The sequence below is a fragment of the Moschus berezovskii genome, chromosome 8, assembly GCF_049115385.1.
Source record: "Moschus berezovskii isolate FMDL1 chromosome 8, NW_MosBer_1.0, whole genome shotgun sequence".
NCBI lineage: Eukaryota > Metazoa > Chordata > Mammalia > Artiodactyla > Moschidae > Moschus > Moschus berezovskii.
This window is the reverse complement of record NC_142467.1, coordinates 100355006-100374944: the sequence shown is the minus strand read 5'-3', so window position 1 is coordinate 100374944 and position 19939 is coordinate 100355006. Positions and strand designations below refer to the sequence as shown.

The following is a 19939-nucleotide window of genomic DNA, read 5'->3' as shown; positions in this document are numbered from 1 at the left end:
CCCTCCTTTCATGATGCTGAGCTGGCCCAGGTGTGATGTTAGCCTTGAAGATGTAGTATGGGGGAGGGGACATAGGAAGCCAATGGAGCCATCTCTACCTCCTCCTCCCTCAAAGCCACCAACAGCCGCTGGATCTTTAAAAAGAAACAAGTGGGAGAAGTAGGTCGTCCCTGCTCAGCCTCTATTCCGGAGTGTCAGCACTTCCTTTCACTGAGCTCACCTGCCCTCACCTGGGAAAAGTGAAGAGGGCAGAGAATCAAATTCAGGTTTTGGTGAGTCACACAGTCCCGGTTTCAAACTTTTCTGGTGTCTGTTAGCTGTGTGATCTTGGGTAAGTTATTTAGCCTTTCTGTGGTTCAGGTTATTCATTTATAAAATAGGGATAAAATACTGAAAAATCTAGAGTGAAGTTCAAACGTAAGAACAATGCTCATATAGTCAACATTAACCCTGACATTCAAAGGAGCTGTTACTGTTTCTCAAGGTGAAGCAGTTACTTTGTATCTGGGGACCGTGTTTGAGAAATATCTTGAAATGTGGGTGCAGTGTGATGAGATGGTCAGGCAGGGAGGCTGTTGAAAACTGAGATGTGTTTGTCTCATCTCAGATTCCTGTTTGGGCTTCAGTTTTTTGAGTTTCTTTTTTGCACTGAGCTCTTCTAGTTGAAGTAAGTTTGCTGTGTACAGGGCTGTCGTGAGAATACCTTTAAACACTGACAGGCAGTAGGTGCATAAGAAATCAGGGGGCTTTTTTTCTTTCTTTACAATTTTCGATTCAGTACTGAAATCCACCATCTGGGGGAGAGAAAAAGACCCGTGATCATACGAGGGCCAATACTGTGGATCATACTGGCAGCAACGGTCACATTCTTCTTCCCGGACTCCTCCCCACAAAGCTTGCGCAGAGCCGCTGGAAACTTGACATATCAAAAGTAGGGGGAGGGGAATTTTCTTGGAGGTCCAGTGGTTAACACTCCGCACTTCCACTGCAAAGGGCACAGGATGGATCCCTGTTTAGAGAATTAAGACTCCCCGGATGCCACACTCTGCGGGCAAAAAAAAAAAACACACAAAACAACGAAGGAAAGAAAGTAAAGAAAAAAGCGGGGGTGAGCAATTAACAAATTCTCTCCTGCATCTCCAACTCGCTCCCTACCCGACCCTTTCTGAGGCAACCCCGAACCCTGAGCAGAAAACTGATTTGCACCCTCTCCCTCAACCTCCAGATCTAGTCACAGCCCCTCAACCGCGTTCGTTCTGCTCAACACACAACTCCAGAAAGTCTCTAGACCCCTAGGTTTGAGTCGCAGCCAGAGATCGTAAGCTCGGCGACGCCTGCGCAAGGCAGGATGGGATTCGTAGTTCTAGGCCCTCAGGTCGCACGAGGGAAGACCATTGCGCACGCGTAGGCAGCTTTCGGCGCGTGTCTCTCAAACCCGGTTCCTGTTCAGCGGAGCCGGCTGAGGTGGGACTTGTCTGCTTGTTTCGGATCCTGACTCTTGGAGTGGAGTGTGGCTTCAGCTGACTCGTCCCAGATTCTGGCGACCTCAGTTTCCGTCAAGAGAGGCCTTAGGTATCTATTTTTCATGAATGAACGGAGCCAGGACTGACTTTGCCAAGGGCAAGTGGACTGAGAAATGTCTCCTTCCAGGCTGGGGCTAGAGTTAACCTGTGCCTCCCTGAAGGCAGTTTTGGCCTGCAGGACTGGGATGTCCTTTGGGATTAGAGCCCTAGCTGATTCAGTAAATATTGGTTTAGGGAGGGTCTAAATGCAGTAAAAGGACCATCTTGAACCTCGGGGAGTAAAAACCACGTTTTTGAGGAACAATTTACTGCAGGTTTTGTAATGCTTAACTTGGATTATCTCTAACCCAGCAAACTATTCTTGTATCTGTTCGACAAATGGAGAAACTAAAGCTGGAGTGGCAGAAGGTCGCCCACCTTTTTTGTCAGCAGGGTGGAGACGTGGATGGGGGTGGGGTGGGAGAGGAGAGAACCGGGACTCTCCTGCTTCTGGAAAAGAGGTGCCCTACTTTGTCCTCAGACGGTGCAAGAATCACGGAATGCCTTTTTTTTTTTTTTTCACCTTCTTGTCCTTAAATCTCCTGAATTGTTTCACCTCATTCTGATTCAGGTAGAGAAAGGAGTTAGGCCTTTTGCTCTAGTGTTTATTATTTCCACTTCTTTAAAAATTTTATGTCTTCGTAGGATGCCTTATATATTTGTCAAACAGCACTGTAAATAGATAACGCAAAATATGGCAGAGGCTTCTTTAGGAACCCAGCCACTCTCAGGAACTCCGTTTGTCTGGCTTTCCCTCCTTTGTCTATGGGGTATAAAGCCCACCCCAGGCTCTGTCCCCTCAACTCTCTTTGCTCGCACAGTACTCCTGCTAAGTACTCTCAGAATGGGGGAGGAAGGCACAGTTCGTTCTTGGACGGGGGGGATGTGACAAAGTGCAGATGATTCTGGCTGAGGGGGATTATACCTAAAAGTCCCGCGTGCCACCAAACTCCTGTTTCCAGCGAAGAGCTCCTGTCAAGCCAGCGAGGGAGGCTGAGAAAACGAGACGGTGGGAGGACCAGCTGGCCAGAGAGGCCTAGAGGGCCGCCAACTCTTTGGTCACGTGACCCGACCTCGGCGGGGCCTAGGTCTCCCTGGTGCCAGGCCACGTGCGACCGCTGCCTCTCGCGATTGGGTCATTTAGGCCTATTTGAACGGCGTACGGAAGCCGCCGCGGTTCATATACAGCCGCGTTTTCTTTTTCTTTCTTTCTTTCTATTTTTTTTTTTTTTTTACTCCCTCTCTTTGGCTCCCTCCTTCCGCGCGAGTCTCAGGAGAAGCCGCAGCTTAAGGCCTCGCTGCTGCCGCCCGAGGCCGGGTAAGTGAGCCTCACCCGGACCCCGACCGGCTTGGCCCTGGCTTCAGTCGACCCCCGCCGGGCTCCGGGCCTGCGCTGCGCGCGTCCCGGGCGTCGGGGCCGCGCCTGACCGAGAAAGGCCGAGAACCTAGTTGGGCCCAATTGGAGAGGCCGCAAGAATGGGCCGGGGCGGGGGATGGGGGAACCGAGCCTGGCTTAGGGGGTGGGGCCTCGGAGCCGGGCCAGGTCCCGGTGCCGCGAAAATTGGGCCAGTGGGGCGGCTGGGGTCGGGCTGGAGGGGCTCTGATTGGGGAAGTGTATGGGGACTGCTTAGGGCCTAATTAGGGGACGTCGCGAGGATCGGGGGTGTGTGTGGGTTTGTTTCGGCGGGGCTCGGTTGGGTCTGATTGGGGGAGGCCGCGTTGAAAAGTTGGGGGCGGCGGTTTTGGGCCCTGATAGGGAGGGGCGTGAGACTTCGGCATAGAGGGCTTTGCTGGCTCTGACTGCAAGGCGTAGCTGGGTGCAGTTGGGGGAAATGCCCCGGGGGTTATTTGGCCAGGACTAACTGGGGGAAGCTGCAGGGCTCAGACCGAGACGTTTTCCGGCTAGAGGTGGTGGGGGGCTTCGTCCAACTTGATTGGGGGAAGCAGTAGTGATCCATCAGTGGGAGTTAGTGCTTACTGGGGCGTGGGGTTGTTGGAACGGTGTGGGGGGAGGCTTGGCCAGACCTGATTGGGGAAGCGACAGGGACTCGTCCGGGGGCTTCTGTTGCCGAATAGGCGGGCCTTTGCTGACTCTCATTTGGAGAGGTATCGGGGACCTGTCTGCCGACTGCTCTGGGTCTGATTAGGGGAATCGCTGGACTGCGTGCCGGCACGGGAAAGACCACGGGGGCTGGGGCGCTGTTGTGTTCTGGAGCAGGGCCCCTGAATGGGGAGGTGGCTGGGTCCTCTACGAGCAGCCTTGAGGGAAGAGGAAGCCTTAGGGCCCGCAGCCGAGCGCGGCGGCATGGGCCGAGGTGGGACGAAGGCCCGGCGTTGGGTGGGAGGAGGATTCTCCGGGTCCCGCCGCCGCCTCGCATGGCCCGCTTCCACATACCCCCGCCCGCGCTCCCGAGCCCGCGACTGCGTGGCCGTGGATGGCGCAGCTGGCGGGGACCCCGCACTTGGGCGGGCGTGGATCGGCGGCCTCCGCCTGTTCGCCGAGGACGATCCAGTCCTGCTACCGCCGCCGCCGCCGCCATCACCTCAGCGGGGGCTCAGCCTGGGACTGCCACAGAGCCTCCCGGATCCGGTGCTGATCCTGGCCCCTACTCCCGCAGTTCGCCTTGCGCCATGGACTGGCAGCCAGACGAGCAAGGCCTCCAGCAGGTCCTTCAGCTGCTCAAAGACTCGCAGTCGCCTAACACAGCCACGCAGCGCATCGTGCAGGATGTATCCTTCTTTCCTTCCGGGTCTGGGGGACCGGGCAGACAAGTGCATCTCCCGGAGAGGAAGGGGTCGGATCCCTAGTTCCCAGACCCTTTCTGCTACGGCAGGAGCAGACTTCGGCAAAGAATTAAGGATTAGAATTCTTGGGTCCCTCTCCCAGCAGAGAGGGAGACACTTTTTGCTGGTGCTTGGCTTTAGTTTAGGTTCGTGAGTAAAATTTCCTTTTTTCAGTTGGTCGGTTAAAATACTCTTAAACTTTTTATCTATTTGTATATACCGTAAGCAAGTTTCACTTGAAAGTGTGAGGTCCCTTTAAGAAAAAAAAAAGCATGCACTGTTGAATTGCTAGTGAGCAGAGCTGAGTAGCCTCTGCTAATTTTCAGATACAGCCGAGTTTGTTCACCGTCTCTTGTTCTGGCCAGATCTTCAGGAGTGGTGGGAAGCTGAGGCATGTTCCCCTACCTGTTGTATGAATCTCATATGTCTGAAATGCTTCCTTACTCTGGGCATGGGGGTTGACACGTGGGGTCCCAGGAGCTGGCTGCCCAATCCTAGCAGTCAGAGGTTATATGGCAGTAAGAGTGGGGGTCCCACCCGGGGAAGGCCCCTGTCTGCCAAGACCCTTAACAACCTAGCAGAAACTCAAACAACTGAACCAGTTTCCTGACTTCAACAACTACCTGATATTCGTCCTGACGAGACTCAAGTCGGAAGGTATGCCCTTGGCCCCCCTCCACCCAAGGTGGACCCCACTTTCTCCCCTGTGGTCTCCTGAGCCCCAACCCTCTTCCCACAGATGAGCCGACTCGCTCTCTCAGTGGCCTCATCCTCAAGAACAACGTGAAGGCACATTACCAGAGCTTTCCACCGCCTGTGGCCGACTTCATCAAACAGGAATGTCTCAACAACATCGGCGATGCCTCCTCGCTCATCCGGGCCACCATAGGTGAGAGAGTGCAGCGGGAGTTGGCCTCTGATGATGCTCTGAGTTGGCACTCTTTACCAAGAACCTTCTCAATGTGTTAACGATGTTGATTCACTGAATGTTCCAGCACCGTTGGTGTTGATACTGTTACTGCTCCCATTTTACAGATGAGAAAACTGAGGCACATAGATGTGAAGAGTCTTTGTCTGGCCAGTAACAGAGCTCAGAAGTGACCAAATCAGGTCCATGCTCTGAACCACTCCCTCCTGAAACAGCTGTTCTTACTTTTAGGCAGTCACTCAGCATCCAGAATTTTCTGTTAGCTCCAAGGATATAGCAGATTAAAATATGAGGGCTCCCTGCTAACTCTCACCAATTATAACTTAGAAGAAATGTGGGTTAGGTTTGTGTTGGAACCTTCCTGTCTCCAAAAGACTGCCTGAGGAAGTTATAGGAGAAGGACTAAGAACTTTCAAGCAATTTTACCTTAAGCCTTTTCACTACTGATAAACAGCAGCCCTACTATTTGTTCCCAACTTACTTCCCCACCCTCAGATTTACTGAAATGTAATTTTTATTTCATTAGTAATTCATTCCGTTCCGTTCCGTTGCTCAGTCATGTCCGACTCTTTTCGACCCCCTAGACTGTAGCCTACCAGGCTTCTCCATCCATGGGATTCTCCAGGCAAGAATACTGGAGTGGGTTACCGTTTCCTTCTCCAAGTAATTCATTAATTTTAATTAATTAATTATTAAGTTCCCCTACCAGTGATTGAACCTATGACCTTAGCAATGAAAACGTGATTCTAACCACCGCTGGATAGCCAGGGAATTCCCCTGAGATATAATTGACATATAACTGACTTAAAACTTTAAAATTTAATTTTATATCAACTTTAAATATTACTTTAAAGTGGAAATTGTACATAACTATTTAAAACAAGATAGTGGTTAGGATTCTTACTGCAGGGTTCTGGAGTTCAATCCTTGGTCAGGAGCCTTAGGATCCTGCGAACCATGCAGCATGGCAGAAAAAAGGTGGGGAGGGGAGACAGATCTTCTCGCTCTGTGCAGCAGGCAGACTTCCCTGGTGACTCAGATAGTTTTGGGAGGTACAGGTTTGATTCCTGGGTCGGAAGGATCCTCTGGAGAAGGGAATGGCAACCCACTCCAGTATTCTTTCCTGGAGAATTACATGGAACCTCATGAACTACACAGAGTTAGAGATGACAGCCTTGGACATTTTCACTTTCAAAGGGAAGGTAGCCTTAATCATAAATGCAACGAAGACAAAAAGATAGTGTTAAAAATTTGAGCTAGCTACTGGACCTGCAGGAAGTGTTGATCCTGGGGCCTGTTTTCTTTGTTCAAAGTGACCCTTAGCCTTCTCTGAGGCCACCAGGAGGAACTGGACTTAGCAAACTCATTCTCAGCACCAGTTTCTGCTCTTTAAGTACTTGAGTTAAGTCACTGAAGCCTCCCAATCACCCTAAGCTTGTGGGATCTTAGTTCCCCAACCGGGAGTTGAACCCTGGGCAGTAAAATTGTGGAATCCTAACTACTGGACTGCCAGGGAAGTCCCAGGTGGGTGGTGTTCCTTATTCCCATTGAGGCATAGAGCCCTTAGGTGATGTGGCCAAGGTCACATAGACAGGGATGGGCCTGGGGACTCCATCACCAGTCTGCCCACTGCAGGGAACGCCTTTCCCAGCAGACGTGAACCAGTGTCATCTGGAGTGTTGGTGATGGCAGCTTCCCCACCTTGGGAAACACTGCCACCTCTTGGCTCTAAATATACAATCTCTGCACTGACATCACCCATATTCAGCTCAGCTGCCAGACTGCTCCAGAGTCCTTGCACTTCACATGCCTACTGCAGGTTGCACTTGGGTTTCTAATAAGCAGGACGCTGTCCTCCCTGAGGCCACCGTGGCCCTGCACGACATGCCTCCTCCCCCTCCCAGCCTCATCTCTTGCCACTCTCCCCATCATCCTCTGCTCAGCCCTGCTGGCTCCTTACCATCCATCTTGGAGCACACCAATTCTGTGCATGACCCTGGACTTCTTATACCTGCTGACCCCCCTGCCTGAGCTGTTCTTTCCCCGGGGACCCCCTCCCTCCTCAGGTCTTTGCTCAGATAGCAAGGTGTCACCCAGCAAGGCCTTCTTGAGCCACCGAATTAAAAACTGTTTCTGTCACCCTGAGTCCTTGCTAACTATTTTCTCAGTTCTATTTCCTCCCTCACCTCTTGACATCTCGCCTCCCAGGGCTTTTGCTGATTTATCTTTATCCCAGTCAGCCTCTCTCTCACTAGACAGATCCGCTCCTAAAGGCAGGGATTTTGTGTTTAGTTCTGTGCTGTATCTCAGGGCCTGAGATAGGCCTGGTATACAGAAAGACAAAGAGGATCTCAAAAATGTGTAGGGGACTTCGCTGGTGGTCCAGTGGTTAAAATTCTGTACTTCCAATGCAGGGGGCACGGGTTTGATTTCTGTTCTGGGAACTAGGATCCTATGTGCCACGTGACCAAAAAAAAAAAAGAAACAATAAAGTGTGTGCAGGCCTTACGGTGTGTGTGCTGGTGGAATGATTGCACAGCAGGGAGGGCCGGGGTGCCAGGCAGGCCTGCACCTAGCCTGAGGCAGCCTCCTTTCCCGGCCGCCCCAGGCATTCTCATCACCACCATCGCTTCCAAGGGTGAGCTGCAGATGTGGCCCGAGCTGCTGCCCCAGCTGTGTAACCTTCTCAATTCGGAGGATTACAATACTTGTGAGGTAGGTGACCAGCCATGGCCTGCCTACCTAAGCGGGAGCTGGGGTCCAACTGGGACTTCTGCCCATGTGTCTACTGCTCTCCACTCAGGGAGCCTTTGGAGCCCTGCAGAAGATTTGTGAGGACTCGTCCGAACTGCTGGACAGTGATGCCCTCAACAGGCCCCTGAACATCATGATCCCCAAATTCCTCCAGTTCTTCAAGCACTGTAGCCCCAAGATCCGGTGGGTGGGGGTCTGCAGGGGGTTGGGAGGGGGCAGGATGGGTGGGATTGGGGGTGACCCGTGTGCTGACCCACTCCTGCCAGGTCCCATGCCATCGCCTGTGTGAATCAGTTCATCATGGACCGGGCCCAGGCGCTGATGGACAACATTGACACCTTCATCGAGGTAGGCCATGGGCTGGGGAGTGCAGGGGGAGGGCTGAGGGCCCAGCCACAGTTGACCCCGGCTCCCCTGCAGCATTTGTTCGCCCTGGCTGTGGACGATGACCCTGAGGTGCGGAAGAATGTGTGCCGTGCACTTGTGATGCTGCTGGAAGTGCGGATCGACAGGCTCATCCCCCACATGCACAGCATCATCCAGGTACACCAGCCAGGGCCAGCCCGTGGAGGTGCTGTGGGGTGGGAGGCTTGTGGGGAGCCACCCCTCACCAGGCCGGGCCTTAGTCTTTCTCCTACCCCATCCCAGTACATGCTGCAGAGGACCCAGGACCATGATGAGAATGTGGCCCTCGAGGCCTGTGAGTTCTGGCTGACGCTGGCCGAGCAGCCCATCTGCAAGGAAGTCCTGGCCTCCCACTTGGTCCAGTGAGTGCTACTTATGTACTCTGTCCACCCCAGACTCACCCCTCTGCCTTTCCTTCTGTGCTAGCCTGTCCCAATCAACTGTCTTGGTTTGTTTTTATTCCTGTATGCATTTATTTTGCAAATGGTAGGTATGTAGCTTTAATGGATTAAAAATTCAGTTAAGTTCTAGGTGGAAAAGATGAAGTCAACAGAGAGGGACTTCCCTGGTGGTCCAGTGGTTAAAATTCCTTGCTCCCAATGCAGGAGGCCCACGTTTAGGTCCCTAGTCAGGGAACTAGATCCCACATGCCTCAACTAAAAACCCCTCATGTCACAGTGAATATCCTGTGTGCCCCAACCGAGACCTGTCACAGCCAAAGGAAAAAAAGGCAACAGAGGCTTCAGGCATAGCTGGATCCAGGTGCTCAGAGGATGTGAGCCGCAGCCCGTCGGCTCAGATCTGCTTCCTCTGTGTCTCGTTTGTTCTCAGGCTCAGCCTGCCCTCATGGTAGTCCTTTTTGCAGCCTTCTAGCTTGGGAACCTCAGAGTAAAGGCATCCTCTCTTTACATTACTCTTTTACAGTGTCTCTGTAAAAGTTCTAAGGCTGATCCTCTTTGATCAACTTGAATCACTTGTCTGTCCCTGACTCAATGAAGTCTCTAGTCAAAATCTCTGGTCCTGAGGTGCATGGGTTCCAGCGGAGTTGGGGAGGCTGCCCTGCCTCTTAGCTCCCCAACCTGACCCCATGCCAGGAAGTGCCTGGTGACGGGGCAGGGCCGTGTGTCACTGCTTTATGGCATGTTAAGGATCAGGCTTCCCTGGTGGCTCAGTGGTAAAGAACCTGCCTACCAATGCAGGAGACACAGGTATGATCCCTGGGTCGGGAAGATTCCCTGGAGAAGGAAATGGCAACCCAGTCTAGTGTTTTTCCCTGGAGAATCCCATGAACAGAGGAGCCTGGTGGGCTACAGTCCATGGGGTTGCAAAAATAGTTGGACAGGACTTAGCGACTAAACAATGGGTCAGGCACTATTCCAAGCTTCTCAGCATGTGTGGGGGTCTGGAATTCACTGAGTGGCCATAGGTCTGGATCAAGAGCATTCCTGTGGAGCTAGGAGTAGTGTCAGCTCTGACCCAGTCACAATGGCTGAAGCTCGGTTGGGAATAGTACCCACTAAGAGAAATTAATGGATGCAGGACAAATGGAATCAGCATGTACGGTCTACCCGTCGGCTCCTTGATGGTCCTGCCTGCAACTCCTCTCCACTTCCCTCTTCCCCAGGCTGTAAGCTGTCTCCGGGGCCCCTGCATCCTGATTAACAGCCTCTTTCCCAACAGGCTGATCCCTATCCTGGTAAAAGGGATGAAGTACTCGGAAATCGACATCATCCTGCTGAAGGTTAGCTAGGGCTGACCACCAGTCACGGGCAGGGTGAAGGAAGGCTGGGGCGTAGGGGGTCTCTAGAGGTCTCAGCCGTCTGCCTGACTCCACAGGGGGATGTTGAGGAGGACGAGGCTGTCCCCGACAGCGAACAGGACATCAAGCCACGTTTCCACAAGTCGCGCACGGTGACACTGCCCCATGAGGCCGAGCGGCCTGACGGCTCAGAGGACGCGGAGGATGATGATGACGACGACGCTTTGTCTGACTGGAATCTGAGTGAGTGGCCTGGCCTGTGGTATGAAGTGGGGAGTAGGGGACAGCAGGCTCTGGGCTCCCTCTCAGAGGGAGGGAGCCTATGCAGAGCAAATCACAAAGATTCAATTCACGACCTCGGATCCCAGGGGTTACAGAAAGGAGGGCTGGTGGCCTGCCCCTTGTGCCTCCCTGAGCCCGCCCCCCGACTTCCCCTCCTGCCCCAGGGAAGTGCTCGGCGGCTGCACTGGATGTCCTGGCCAATGTCTTCCGGGAGGAACTGCTGCCCCACTTGCTCCCCTTGCTCAAGGACCTCCTCTTCCACCCCGAGTGGGTGGTCAAGGAGTCAGGCATCCTGGTGCTGGGTGCCATTGCTGAGGGTAAGTGACCCTCCAGCCTGACGGCGTGTAACCTCTGAGCCTCATGCTGTTGTGAGATGGGGCTGGCCCAGGGAGGGCTGGTGGGGGTGAGGCTCTCCCCAGGTTCTCTCCAGCGGCCTGCTCACCCCACTCCAAGCAGCTCTGGGATTTGAATCTTCCCCTCAGCCCAAGATCAGACTTCCCAGGTAGCTCAGTGGTAAAAGAATCCATCTGTCAAAGCCGGATACGCAGGCATGATCCATGGGTTGGGAAGATCCTTTGGAGGAGGAAATGGCAACCCACTCCAGTATTCTTGCCTGGGAAATCCTACAGACAGAGGAGCCTGGTGGGCTATAGTCCATGGGGTCACAAAGAATTGGACAAGAGTTAGTGACTTAACAACAACCACCTCAGCCCAAAGGCCTGAAAGGGACCCCCAAATGCAAGCCCTCTCCTTAATTCTCAAAGAAAGGCAGTTCCACGAGGTCTTAAGCATAATTCCAGCAACAGTAATAACATAGCCCTGTCCTATGGGCTTAGCGCCACCTGAGGACATGGGTTTCTTGAAACTCGGCTGCAAAGAGAATTACACCACTTCTCTTGTCACCTGGGGTGAAGCTGGACCTCAAACCTGCTCTGACTCGAGGCTGGCCTGCCGGATCGGAAGTGTGCAGAGGTGGTATTTCCTTCACGTTTCCGGCTCCCTGTGTCCCTATGGTGTGCACGGTGAATTACCAGAGGGCTTTCCAGGTCTGTGACAGGAGACACACATGACTGCCGCAGCACCCAGGTCTGCTGTAACGTGTGAAGTATTCTTCATTTTAATGGGAAAGACCTCAAGAAATTGACCCTGAACTGGTAAAAGCAGATCTCAGGGCTGGGATGATCAAGGAGTGTGCTGTTACCTGTGATCTGCAGTGAAGAGAGACACATTCAGAGTTTTTTTTTTTAGACAGGGAAGATGAAAAGTAGGGGAAAAAAAAAGTCACAGACATCTAAGAAAGGGTTCAAAAGAAAGGTGCTCTGTCCACCTGGGTTGCTGCTGCCCGTAAAGGCTGAGTTAGCTCTGCAGCCCAGCCATCTATGAACTAGTGACCAGGTAGCTTCCCAGGTGTCCCAGTGGTAGAGAATCCACCTGCCAATGCAGGAGATGGAAGAGATGTGGGTTTGATCCCTGGGTTGGGAAGATCCCCTGAAGGAAGAAATGGCTACCCACTACAGTATTCTTGCCTGGAGAATCCACTGGACAGAGGAGCCTGGTAGGCTACAATCCACGGGGTCGCCAGGAGTTGAACACGACTGAGTACACACATAGAGTAGCCAGATGACAGCACAAGCCCTGGGATGGGTGGAGCTGATGGAAAGGAAAGTATTTATGTATTTTGGCTGTGTTGGGTCTTTGTTGCTGCAAAGGCTTTCTGTAGTTGTTGCGAGCAGAGTCTACTCATTGAGGCAGGGGCCTCTCATTGAGGTGGCTTCTTTTGTTGCAGAGCACAGGCTCTAGGGTGCATGGGCTTCAGTAGTTGTGGTTCGTGGGCTTAGTTGCTCCAGGAGACATGTGGGATCTTCTCAGACCAGGGATCAAAACTGCATCTTTTGCATTGGCAGGCAGATTCTTATCCACTGGACCACCAGGGAAGTCTGATGCCATTTCCCATCCCCACCCTGCCTTTCACTGACTCCATGCCTCTGAGACAGTTATTTAACCTCCATGCCTCAGTTTCCCCCTCTGCCCAGAAGGGTGGATGTGGCCTGGCCCAATTGGCTCAGCCTTGCCTCTGTGCCCGGTCCTTTCAGGCTGCATGCAGGGCATGGTGCCCTACCTGCCCGAGCTGATCCCTCACCTCATCCAGTGCCTGTCGGACAAGAAGGCCCTGGTCCGCTCCATTGCCTGCTGGACCCTGAGCCGCTATGCCCACTGGGTGGTCAGCCAGCCCCCTGACATGCACCTGAAGCCGTTGATGACGGAGCTGCTCAAGCGAATCCTGGATGGCAACAAGAGGGTACAGGAGGCGGCCTGCAGGTGACCCTCGACCCCTGGCCCCACAGACCTCACCTTACCTGCCCCACTGGCTGCCCTCCGGGAAGTGATGATACTTATGACTCCTGACAGCGTGCTGATTTCTCACCGTATTCGTACTGGCTGATCCCGAGTGCCCCCTTCCTGAACCCCACCCAGAGCCCAGTCCCACTGGTGGCAGCCCACTGAACACTTCTGCCCCTTCCAGTGCCTTCGCCACCCTGGAGGAGGAGGCCTGCACGGAGCTGGTGCCTTACCTCAGCTACATCCTAGACACCCTCGTCTTCGCCTTCGGCAAGTACCAGCACAAGAATCTGCTCATCCTCTACGATGCCATTGGCACCCTGGCTGACTCTGTGGGCCACCACCTCAACCAGCCGGTGAGACCCCACAGCAGCTCCCTCCTCCTGATCCCCCCTGCCCACCTCCCCGGCATCCAGTGACCTGGTGGCGACCCTTGTCGCACGCCAGGGACATGGCCATGACCTCGACAGGCAGGCAGACAGACCTGGCCCCTGCCCTCGCCCTGCTCCCAGTCTAGTAGGGGAGACAGACAGTTATGAGACAGCGTGGTAAGTGCTGGGTTGGGGGAGCTCAGGGGCCTGCGGGAAGCAGGAAGCACCAACCCAGGGGTGGGGCTCAGGATGGGTGAGAAGGGAGTGAACTAGAAGGGCCTGGAGGTCTGGCTGCTTGGCGAGGACCCCAGGAGCCAGAGAAAAACGCCTAGACCTCATGATTCAGACGATGAGCGCCTCTTGAGTCAGAGGGAGTTGTGTTGGTTCCCAGGCCGCCACCTGCACCCATGGATCCCCAACTTCCTGCTCCTTCTCCAGGAATACATCCAGAAGCTGATGCCTCCGCTGATTCAGAAGTGGAACGAGCTTAAAGACGAAGACAAGGACCTTTTCCCCCTGCTGGAGGTGGGTCAGCTTCAGGCCCTCTCCCGTGGCCCTGTTCCACTCACTTAAGCTCACCTCTCCTGCCCTTCTCTCTGCCAGTGCCTGTCATCAGTGGCCACTGCCCTGCAGAGTGGTTTCCTGCCCTACTGTGAGCCGGTCTACCAGCGCTGTGTCACCCTGGTGCAGAAGACGCTGGCCCAGGCCATGGTGAGCAGTCCACCGCCATCACCCCTCCATCTGTCCCTCTGCTGCTGCCCCAGCCTGAGCTCACTCCCCTCACCCTGCCCTCCCCCTTCTGTGCCCAGATGTACACCCAGCACCCTGAGCAGTATGAGGCCCCTGACAAGGACTTCATGATTGTGGCACTAGACCTGCTCAGTGGCCTGGCTGAGGGCCTGGGTGGACACGTGGAGCAGCTGGTCGCCCGTAGCAACATCATGACACTGCTGTTTCAGTGCATGCAGGTGGGTGGACCCCTCGTAGGCCTCTCAGTGGACAGTGGTGACCCCCAGCAGCCTTTGTGGGCTGTCTGGGGTGGACTTTGGGCCTTGGTTATGCCCTGAGGATATTAGAGAGAAGGGACTTGAAGGTGAATATTTAAATGAGTAAAGTCATTTAAAATATTTACATGAGTAAAGTCTCACTGAAAAAGTCAACAGAGTAGGAAATTAAAAAGTAGAAAATAGGAAATGTGAAAGCACAAGCCCCTCCAACATCACTTCCCCACCCACAGCGTATCAGTATGGGCCGCAGTTCTAAGTGGTACCCTGCACAGGGCACTCATTCATGTGCCCCTGAGTCCTGGATCTTCAGATGGGCCTGCAGCCTTGGCACTAGGAAGAGGCAGGGTCAGCTTATGCTCTAGGAACTGTGCCCCTAGCTGGCTGGGGGAATGGGAGTCCTGTCACACTGACCCTCCTCTGACCCCCAGGACTCGATGCCTGAGGTGCGGCAGAGCTCCTTTGCCCTCCTGGGAGACCTCACCAAAGCCTGCTTCATCCATGTCAAGCCCTGTATTGGTACGACAGCCATTGCGTCCCCACCCCGTGACCCCAGCCCTGGCCTCAAGTGATGGAGAAGATGACCTGGGAGTACTGTGACCGAACTGGGATGTATTCGTACTGTCTGATGGGGCCTGCCCCTCGGGTTTCCCGAGGCTTCACCCTGGCTGGCCCCCCTGCTCAGCACCCCTCTTTCTCCCACCAGCTGAGTTCATGCCCATCCTGGGCACCAACCTGAACCCTGAATTCATCTCTGTCTGCAACAATGCCACCTGGGCCATCGGTGAGATCTGCATGCAGATGGGTAAGTACCCATAGGTGAGCAGGCCCTTTCCCTTCCCATTGGCTTGTTCCCAGCCTGGTGGCAGGACCCTGATCAACAGGTTCCCTCTAGAGCAGGGGTCCCCAACTTCAGGGATCTAATGCCTGATGATCTGAGGTGGAGCTGCTGTAATAATAACAGAAATAAAGTGCACAATAAATGTAATGTGCTTGAATCATCCTGAAACCATCCCACCCCAGTCCGTGGAAAAATTGTCTTCAATGAAACCAGTCCTCGGTAACCAAAAAGGTTGGGGACCACTGCTCTTGAGGGCCCTGGTGCTCCTTGAGGCAGGTGCCGATTGGCCAGGGATGAGGGGACACCTCTGAGCATTTTCATCTGAGATGGGGACAGATGATTGAAAGACCATGTGTAACTGGCTTCTCCAAAGAGGCACGGGGACAGGAGGCCTGTTCTTATTGGACTCATCATCACCTCCTTCCTCTTCAAGCAACTGACTGAAAGTCCCACTGGGATTCACTGGGAGACTTTCTCTGAACTTTCCCCTGGCCCTGCCTACCCCATAGGGAGATTGGGTGGTATAGTCTACCCTGCTGTCCAGCAGTGACTCCAGGGAGGCTTCTGGTGTTGGGTGGGTATGGGTCTGTCTCTGGTTGGCCACGGATCCTGGACTGCAGACATCTAGAGATGCCTTTTTGCTTGCTCACTGGTTGGCCAGTGTCTGGATGCAACTAGGGTCGGTATGGGTGGTGTGGGCCATGCAGGGCTCTGACTCTTCTGTTCCCTAGGGGCAGAGATGCAGCCCTATGTGCAGATGGTCCTTAACAATCTGGTGGAGATCATCAACCGGCCCAACACGCCCAAGACACTGCTGGAAAACACAGGTGGGCGCCAGGCCTGAGCCACTGGCCACCTCCCAGGGATGGGGCTTCCCAGCCAGGAGGGTAGCTGACAAAGAGGTCTTGGGAAAGAACCAGGGAGGGTAATGGGAATAGGGCAATGGATGGAGGCCTGGGAAGGATATTGGCCTAAGGGGAGACCTGGGAGAGACCCAAGTTGGGTGGGGAGGAGACCCTGACTGGGCCGAGCTTGGGGACCCAAGCAGCTGGCAGGTGTTGTTCCCTTGGGGCCCGTGGGGTGGGGCTGGCACCTCCTGCTGGAGGCCCCGCCACGTACCCGGGCCGCTCGGGGTTGCAGGTCGCCTGACGAGTCCCTCTGCCATTCCAGCCATCACCATCGGCCGCCTGGGCTACGTGTGCCCGCAGGAGGTGGCCCCCATGCTGCAGCAGTTCATCCGGCCTTGGTGTGTGCCCACCCGGGTGGGGCCCCACCCCAGCCCTCGCCAGTACCCACCCAGCCCTGCCCTGCCCACCCATGGATACACGATCCAGCCCCACCGAGCCATGACCTCCTGTTTCCCCCAGCCCAGCCCCACCACCCACTGACCTGCCGCCACTACCCAGTGTCCCCCGTAGATGTCCATGGAGCCCCAGCCCCAGGGGCTGATTCCCCACTGCTTACCTCCCCCCACCAAACCAGGTGCACGTCCCTCAGGAACATCAGGGACAACGAGGAGAAGGACTCGGCCTTCCGTGGCATCTGCATGATGATAGGCGTCAACCCCGGGGGCGTCGTGCAGGTTGGGGCAGCTGGGCTCGGAGGGAAGGCACTGGGGCTGGGCTTGGACGGACCCTCACACGGGATCCGTCACGTTTCAGGACTTTATTTTCTTCTGCGATGCTGTAGCCTCCTGGGTGAGCCCGAAGGATGACCTTCGGGACATGTTTTATAAGGTGAGGCCCCCCAGCTGGGCCCTAACCTAGTCTTGGGAGGTGGCAGGGTGGGGAGAGACTGAGATCCTCCTCCTCTTGCCCTGTTCTGGGGCGCCCCTCACCCCACCTCTCTCACTGCAGATCCTCCATGGCTTCAAAGACCAAGTTGGGGAAGAAAACTGGCAGCAGTTCTCGGAGCAGTTCCCGCCACTGCTGAAGGAGAGGCTAGCCGCCTTCTACGGGGTCTAGACGAGCATTGCGACTGCCAGGTGTGGGGCCCGTGTTCACAGAGGGCTGGTGCTGTCACAGGAGCCCTGATGGCACAGGCCCTAACGCCCTCCTTTCCCCACAGGTTTCTGTCTGCGTCGTCGTCAGAGGGGTTGCTGGGGAGCGTGCTGCGTCCAGAAGTCGCTGTGCCCTGGTCAAGGGGGGTTAGGGAGGAGTTAGCGGGACCCAAATCCAGACGCCTTCCCCGTCCATCTACCTGCCATGGCTGGCCGGAGGTTGGTCAGAGGGTGGGCAGGTGGGTGGGGCCTCCACACTCATCCTAGAAACGGGAGGGGGGGTGGGACTTCCTGGCAGCAAGAACCCCTTGCTCTAATTGGGGTCACCTCAGGCAGCCTACTTGGGCCAGCCACGCGGTAGGGAGGCATCAACACGGCCGACCAAATCCGGCTTAGGATGAGGCAAGGGAAAAGCAGGCGGGGAGGGGGGTCCTTGTAGAGACACGTACACTCACACGTACACACATGGCTACACGCATGTGCGGGTGCTGTCACCAGCCAGGCTGGGCCAGCCGCCCCACCATTTCCCCGACTGCATGGAGACAGTAGAATTAGTGAACCCCTGAGTTAACTCGTAAGGCCTTCCGTGTAACCTGCATCTAGAGTTTAAGAAGCTTCTGCTGTTTTGCCGGAATTGGCAGTGATTAGGGAGGGCTGGGTGGGTTGGGGACCTCCACTGGGACCCTGGGGCGGGGGTGGGGGGAAGAGGATGGCCACCTTGGGGCCACTCAGCACGTGCACGCTTTGGACCTGCTCCACACACTTCTTGCCAGCTCTGTGGCAGCCTCAGCCAGTGTGTCCCCCTTCCTTCTCCCATCCCAGCCAGAAAAGTTGGGACCACCAAAGTGGCCAGGGTTGGCCAGAGGTCGCCTTTTTCTCCCTCCCCTGTGCCCCAGTGACTTATGAGGATGCTGGGCTGGATGGAACCTTTTTCGCTGAAGAGAGCTGGGAGCAGCCAGAGCTGCTGACATCTACCCCGCTATAAGCAAGTCCGTTTCAAAGGCAGTTCATTTCTCTGCTTCCAAGAACACTCTTTCAAGCCTGAGTTTTAACACAAGGGCCAGGGCTAGGGCATTTAGTTGATGGTGACAGAAAACAAAGGTTTAGGCTTTGCCAGCCAAAAAGAAACTGAAGACTTGGAGGAAGGGAAGGGTGGTATTCTCCCTTACCCACCTCTGGCCTTGGGACTTCCTGATCACAGTTCCTAGCAGGCCCTAAGACCCCACCAGACTAGGGCAGTGAAACTTGTGGGATTGTTTTGCGATTCCTTCAGTGGGAGAGGCTCCCCTAAGGTGGAGGGATGGTTACTTCCCATTTGGCCTAGAAACTGAAACCAAGCCTTGCAACCCCCTTACTGGGGTTTTCTTTTCTCTTTTCCCTGCTTTCTATTTCTTTGGGGGCCTCTTTGCAATTTGTGATTTGCTGGGGTGGGGGTTAACTGGATTCCTGCATCCTGGGGCCTGCTCCATCCATCCCTCTGGGGCCCCGCCAAAGGGGCACTGGTGCACATTCCATAAACCCAGCTGGTTCCCCGCTGTGAAACTCCAGCAGGTCTCTGGAAGCCATTTGTAAAAAAAGAAAAAAAATAACCATTTATTTTTCTGGTAATTCCAGTGCTTTGGAGCATCCTCTGCTGGGTCTTGGGGTGTGTGGATTGGCTGCCTGATGGGATTGGTAACCCCTTCTCCATCCAAGATGGGGGGCCTGGTTCTAGTTTTTTTTTTTTTTTTTTTTTTAAGAAGACTATTTAATTTTTTAATTTATTTTGGTTGATTTTTGCACAACGAAGTTTCAGCTTCTCAACCTTTTTCCCCTGCCCAGGGCTGCAGACCCTGACTGGCCTCGATCTGCAGTCCCTCTCGTTCCCACATCCCCCCTTCCCCTCATCCTTTTCTTCCTGCGGGCTCCAGGGTCTGTCCATTTGTTACTGTGCTGTGCTGGGGACTGGCGCCAAGGTGGCGTGAGATTCCACTTGTGTAGAACTTTGTTGAGTAAAGATCAGTTTCTTGTGAAACCCTTGGTCTCCATCTGGCCTCTTGTGTCCTTGGGTTTTAGCTGTAGAGAAAGAGATGTAGAGGGGGGCCTGGAAAGTTTTAGAAATGGGATGTACAGGAATCACGTCAGGAAATAACTGGGGGAGTGGGAAAGTAAGATCAAACATTAAATGTGGTAACATAACACATGCAATTATGTCTCTGGGACATAATTACAGTCTGGGAGCTCACTAGAACCTGAGCTCACTGCAGCACAGATTCAGAATCACCGTTGGCTAAAGACTAAATTGAGTGGCAAGGAGCAAGACCTTGCAGCACTCTTTGGCTGGTTTCACAACTCTGGATTTGTAGAATGCTCAGCCCAACGTCAAGGCGGTGGGACCCAAGAAAACATGCACAACAGTTAAAGGTAAATAAAAAATCTCTTACCTGGGGATGCAGAGGCCCCAGGATAAAATCTTGCAACCTCTGTACAACCCAATGATCACCTGCATCAACCCGGAAAAAAATTTTAAAATGCTGACACGACCAATTTTCATTCAACAAGTGTGCATTTTAGTGAGAAGAAATAAAGCTAACCAGTGAAACAGCGGTATGTCATAGAGAAAAATACAGTGCGGGGGAGGGGAGAAAGTACATTTTGTAAAATGATCAGCCTTACAGTACTCTGGTTACTTAGGGTACTCTGCTAAGGTGATTGATCAAAGAGCTACGTGGCTATCAGAAGAGGGAACGGGCTAGTGCTGCTTAGAGTTTGTGGGTTAACACTGCCTGGCTCAAAAGGGGCTGTCGGTAAATGAAATGCTGTTTCCATCAGTAGGATTTTAGGTAATTCAGTTAACTTTCCCCGAGGGCTCTGCAGTGTAACTGTTTCTGGGTCGCTAAGAAAAGACAGGAATCACTAGCATGCCTCGAC

At 54.1% G+C, this 19939-nt stretch overlaps 1 protein-coding gene and 2 non-coding genes across 8 annotated transcripts; all 3 read left to right on the top strand.

Annotated features, from left to right (window-relative positions):
• The first annotated feature begins 1394 nt into the window (after window positions 1-1394).
• TNPO2 (transportin 2) lies at window positions 1395-19043 on the top strand. Of its 6 annotated transcripts, XM_055429074.2 has the most exons (26): window positions 1395-1572; window positions 2837-2880; window positions 4181-4292; window positions 4928-5003; window positions 5086-5235; window positions 7883-7989; window positions 8078-8211; window positions 8295-8376; window positions 8449-8571; window positions 8677-8795; window positions 10114-10174; window positions 10270-10435; window positions 10639-10791; window positions 12568-12793; window positions 12999-13170; window positions 13624-13710; window positions 13789-13896; window positions 13995-14153; window positions 14621-14708; window positions 14896-14994; window positions 15762-15857; window positions 16171-16276; window positions 16513-16612; window positions 16692-16766; window positions 16887-17014; window positions 17098-19043. In XM_055429074.2, the coding sequence occupies exons 3-25, from the start codon at window positions 4194-4196 to the stop codon at window positions 16992-16994; spliced, it is 2694 nt and encodes an 897-aa protein (XP_055285049.1). In that variant the 5' UTR covers window positions 1395-1572; window positions 2837-2880; window positions 4181-4193; the 3' UTR covers window positions 16995-17014; window positions 17098-19043. The 6 variants fall into 6 exon arrangements, with proteins under 6 accessions (XP_055285049.1, XP_055285048.1, XP_055285047.1 ...); XM_055429073.2 differs by lacking the exon at window positions 2837-2880; XM_055429072.2 differs by lacking the exon at window positions 1395-1572 and having other exon boundaries at window positions 1990-2880.
• On the top strand, window positions 12852-12922 carry LOC129559668 (small nucleolar RNA SNORD41). The gene has a single exon (XR_008686610.1). It is a non-coding gene; the product is annotated as a small nucleolar RNA SNORD41 (small nucleolar RNA).
• LOC129559680 (small nucleolar RNA ZL2) lies at window positions 14750-14825 on the top strand. Its single transcript, XR_008686622.1, has one exon. It is a non-coding gene; the product is annotated as a small nucleolar RNA ZL2 (small nucleolar RNA).
• Window positions 19044-19939: the final 896 nt, after the last annotated feature.